Consider the following 5,105-nt stretch of genomic DNA (forward strand, 5'->3'; position numbering starts at 1 on the left):
GCAAGGATGTGAAGTGTAAGGCAAGCTCCTGAGCAGAGGGATCGGGAAAAGGGTGTTTTCAGGGCAGTACCCCCGCTCACTTCAAGAAGCTGCAAACTGGGTGTTCCACTTCAGAGCTGCTTCAGAGTTTTCTAACTTTTCAGTCGAGGTGGCATTGCTCCACATGACAACCCTACGTTAGGGGAAACACAGAGGTCTTGTGTGGCCAGGAAGTTACAGGCACTATGGAGGAAGCCGTTCTGCACCAAAATGAAGGTCCTGTGCAACACAGTCAAACCTGGAGGATTTGCTTCTAGGGCTGAGTTAACACCTGGCAGTACAGCTCATCAAAAGGCTCGTCAGCTTTTTAAACTCCCCCTGGGCCTCGTAGCAGGAGGTTGCTCGGCGCAACAGCTTCCCTCTGCTATCACACAGCTGGAAGCACAGGAGGAAGAACTGTTGCAGGAAGGAAAGGGTAGGTTTGGGGCTCCTCCTGTTTGGGATTTCTCCTTACATCAACCATTACAGAAGGCAGGAAGAACAAGGGAATGAAGGTCATGCAAGAGCAGCAGAACAAAGTAGCCATCCCTCATTTGCAATGGCAAAGTACCAACAGGATTGGAATTAAAGCTGCAGAGCAGGTAAACTACACTCCCGGTGTCTTGTGTCCCTGTGTTACTAGTGACTGGTGGCGCCAGCCAGCCAGACTCTATGGAACTGCGGGAACAAACCGCAACTCAAAGGAACAGACTCCATCTCTCACTGTCTTCAGGGATGACCCTACCTCTGAGACAAAATACCTCCCAGACAACTGACTTCAAAAACTGACCAAATTCAGTGCAGTAGGAGCTGAATGACTAGTTTTCATCTGCTCTTAATTTGTATAAAGATTGTTTTAGCTTTCAGGACCTGGCAAGAAAAGAACTCAGTCTCTCTGCTTGCAAAGTGAGAAATTTGATGCAATTTAGGCAAAAATAGGGAAACCCACAATCCAAGCGGCTTTGTTCAAAGCAAAATTCCAGCAGCTTATCAGACATGAGGCTCTGTTGCATTATTTTTATTCAGTTCCAAGTGTTATTAAATCCCTAAGCCACCACATCCCGTCAGATCTCATTCATAAAAGTGATTTGTGACTGAATCTGTAGTAAAAGTCAATTAAGAGAAAACACTATTCAACAACAGTTGATTAAAATCAGCTTCAACCAGAAAACTGTATATAAACCATTTTAAAACAGCAGTTGTCATTCAGATCACATAAGACTATAGATACTCCACGTAACAGTACTTTTATCCTGGAAAATCCCCCTCAGTCTGGGTACAGCATTAGAAATTCCATCCTACGGCTGGTATCTGATAGGATACCTGATGCACAATCTGTCTAACAACCACCTCTTGTCTTTCAAACAAGCTTCACAACTGGAAAATATTTATGAGGGGAGAAGTCAAATTCCGGAGGAACCTATAAAGAAAAATATTTAAAACATTACACAGCAGTTCTACTGAATTTAATACTCAAAATGACAGACAGAAAATAAAACACTTAAACAGCAAAAGACTGGACAAAAATAATCCTATCTCCTTAAATGAATTCTGAAAAACACTGCAACCCAGTTATGGATATGCCAATCATCCTCCAGCAGTGATGGGCTCAAGGGTGTGGAGGGCTGGTGTGCCTCTTCAGTGTGCTCCTTCATTCTTCCCTACATAGCCTTTGGCAGGAATTCTGAAGGCCCTCTCCTCCCTCCGACCCACATGGGACGTGCTAATCCCAACAGCCAGCACTCTCCCGATACATTGCTACGAGTTACTTCCCACTCTTGAAGAATTTCCGTATGTGTACATATCATCATCTCATATGCACTTATTTTTTTCCCCCCAAACATACAGAAATGAGTCTTTTGTATTTAAATAACCACAACAAGCTATTTCCAAGGGGAAAAACTGATAAAGGTATTTTCACCGTTATTTTAAGAGTGACTATGGCCTGCATCTGCGCATTCACCTGCAAGAGATCTGTTGTAGCATTCCATGTAGTACTACATTTCCCTTTGGATGCAACTGGCATTGTCTTACCTTGGAGTCTTTTTTGTGGCCTCCTGCCAGCAGCTTCATGACCACAATATTGGGCTTAGCAACTTTGAGAATTCGACTGACCTAAACACAAAACAGCGAGAGGTTTTCAAGTGAAAGCGTATTTTGACCTCAGAATTGTTTCACAGGTAATACTCATGAGTTTACGTACTCGAAACACTCACTCGCAGTATCAGCTTAACTCTAAACAGTCCCTGACAGGTATCACGGTGGTTTGGATTTGAAGTATAATAGCTGGATGGATGAAATGTAATAAAGGGAGCATTTATTTTAATAGTCTCTTTTTTTAATTCAACAGCCCACAGAAACCACTGCTCTCCATGATTATGTTCAAAAATCGTTAAAATTCTGGCAAGTTCTGAGACACTCATGCAAATAAAGGCTTAGAGAGACCCTGGGCATCTACCCCCGACTCTGACACAACAAGGGGAAACTCAGGTATCAGCTTTTTGGTGATTTGGCTTTTTTTGGTGGCTTTTTGGCTGGAAGTGCTCTGGGCACACTCAAACAATCCCTAACCGTCCTGGTCAGAGAGCTATGTGTGAGTATCCCCAGGATCCAGAGAACAGGCAGGGATCCCTCAATTCTCAGGAGAACCTAATCCCGTAACTGTTCTCCTCCTGCTCAGACGCGACAGAGTAAGTATACTCGCTGCTCCAAAACACAGTCACGGTTAGCTGGGCTGTGGACAAAGAGGAAGAAACTCCCACCCGTGTTTACAGCCCAGTGCCCAGAAAACTGCTCCCGGAAACAAGTGCCAATCCTCTTTTCAGCCTGACATTCAAACCTGTTTTCCCACCTCTCAGGAGTACACGCAAAGTGCCAGATCCCAGCTAAGCGAGGCAGGCATGCGTCACCTGGCTGTTGGAACTGAGTGGGTTTGGTCACGGGGCCAGAAGGCAATGCACAAGAAGGGATGAAGCTGCTCTCTTAGCTGCATCCAAGATGCTCGGCAGGGAGAGGTTTTTTGGAACAGCGAGCGTGGGTTATGTTACCTCATGTACTGAAACAGAGCCCTGTGTAAGGTGCCACCACCCTCCTGGGTCCACTCCTTATTGAAAGCGCTCAGCTTCACACAGCACTGTGACAAAGCATGCTTCGGGTCTCGAGCACATCCGGCTGAAAACACACTTGGTTAGGAGCAAATACTCCCTTTTCCAGTATTTCAGTCTTACCTCGTAGTCTGGGTTAGGGATATTCTCAAGAATCATTTTAGCTTGCTGGAAATGTTTGCTAGCTGCCATGTACAGATCTGACGACTGAGGAGGTGGGCTGTACTTATTTAGATCGGACATTTCCTAGCGTGTTACAGAAATACACAAATATGTATTAAAATCAGTTGCCAACAAACCATATTTCATCATCTTAAATGAAAACAAAATTACTATACCCCAGAAAAAGGTTGTGTCAACTAAACAGTATTTTGACGATGAACACTGAAGTTGAAAACATTAATTTACAACGGCAAATACCAAGCAGCAACACAGTGCTTAACAATTACTTTATAGTGCCACAAAATGCAATTAACTTCTCATATTCTTTATAAAATAATCCCTCTCTGGAACAATTTGCCATTCCTTTGCTTTAACAGTTCCAACAGCAGGGTGTGAAATTACGGGAAAAAAACAGCATATAGGATACCATTTACTCAAATCAAGTTCACAGTGAGATACTGAAACACTTCAAGAAACGACCAAATTTCTGCACCTGAGGCAGCACAGCCCCAGGAATCAGCAGAGGCGATTAACCAGCTGGATGAGTAGCAGGGTTACTGTGAACACCGAGCTGAAGACAAGCCAAACAGGCAAGCCGCGTACGAGGCTGCACAAGCAGGAGTACGGCCAGCAAGCAGATCAAGGAGGGTTTAGCATCCTACACTTGGTATTTGTGCTGTAACATCTGAAATGTGACACCCAGTGATGGACCCACTCAGTTGAAGGAGGAGGTGGAGGTGCCTACAGCACGTGACTCACGAGGAGAGGTCAAAGGACCCAGACTGTTTCATTTAGACACGCAGGATGCTGCTAACGGGTAATCGTAATAGCAGCCTGCAACTACCTGAGAGGCAGCTTCAGGCTTGGCATTAGGAGAAAGGTGAGTAGTGTAGCTCTCGATCAGGTTATCCAAACACTCAACAGACCAGAAAAAGTAACCGGATTGAGTTAACCAAGGAGTTTGGAAAATCTCCATACTTGGGTTTTTTTTTTAGGCTTGGCTAGACAAAGCCACAGCTGATGCAATCCCTAATGCTACTTCAAGGAATAGACTGGACAAGACAAACCTTCACCGGTCCCTTCCAACCAACACTTCCGTGATTTAACACACAAAATCACTTTGGTTTCACTTGCCTGTTGGCTTGCTGCAGTAACAAAAAACGCTGCTATATAAATCACAGGCAAAAAGTCCGTCAGGAGGCCCTCAAGAGACTTTATCTGCATGCAAACCGACACAACCATCCCACAAACCAGCACATCGGACCAATTTTTAAAGGCCTAAGAGTCTAATTTTAGTAAGAATTCACATCAATGTACTTGCCTTGCACAGAACTCCTTGCTGTTTTGACTTGTGCTTCAATATGAACTTTGAGAAATTAAAGGCTCTCTTTATACAGCAATGTCTAAAGCAGCTGAGCAAATGACTTTTACAGAAGCACAAGCGGCACCACGTTTTTAAGATTACTCACCTTAAACTGCAAGTAGTGCACTGGGGGTGGTGTGATGACACTGTTGAATGGAGCAAACCTGTGCTCGTATCGAACTTGTTCACTATCCAGTTCAAACTTAGGTTTTCTTACTTTGCCATCCATGTCAAATGCAATCATCGTCTACAAAGGAAAGGATAAACGTAGTGAAAAATGCTAGCCCTATGTCATCTTTTGCTGCGAGCAAGCAGTTATGATTTAGCTATAACTGCAAGGATAGAATACCGTATCGCATTATAAACCTGAACTTAATTTCCAACCCCACCAAAACTGAAGAAGGCATGCAACGTACGCTCGATTCCTGCTACGAAGGAATTGAAGCCATCGTTCAGCA

The 5,105-nt window shown here is 44.1% G+C and overlaps 1 protein-coding gene across 1 annotated transcript in view; it reads right to left on the reverse strand.

The window, feature by feature from the left end:
- Nucleotides 1-1,378: 1,378 nt before the first annotated feature.
- The window catches only part of NAA35 (N(alpha)-acetyltransferase 35, NatC auxiliary subunit), a gene marked incomplete at its 5' end in the record, with an annotated part of 14,241 nt that continues 10,514 nt past the window's right edge, over nucleotides 1,379-5,105 (reverse strand). Inside the window, 4 exons of the mRNA XM_010161281.1 lie at nucleotides 1,379-1,438; nucleotides 2,053-2,133; nucleotides 3,246-3,368; nucleotides 4,754-4,896. Coding sequence (XP_010159583.1) covers nucleotides 1,379-1,438; nucleotides 2,053-2,133; nucleotides 3,246-3,368; nucleotides 4,754-4,896 — 407 coding nt within the window. The remainder of the gene's footprint in view (nucleotides 1,439-2,052; nucleotides 2,134-3,245; nucleotides 3,369-4,753; nucleotides 4,897-5,105) is intronic.

The sequence above is a fragment of the Eurypyga helias genome, unplaced genomic scaffold, assembly GCF_000690775.1.
Source record: "Eurypyga helias isolate BGI_N326 unplaced genomic scaffold, ASM69077v1 scaffold23531, whole genome shotgun sequence".
NCBI lineage: Eukaryota > Metazoa > Chordata > Aves > Eurypygiformes > Eurypygidae > Eurypyga > Eurypyga helias.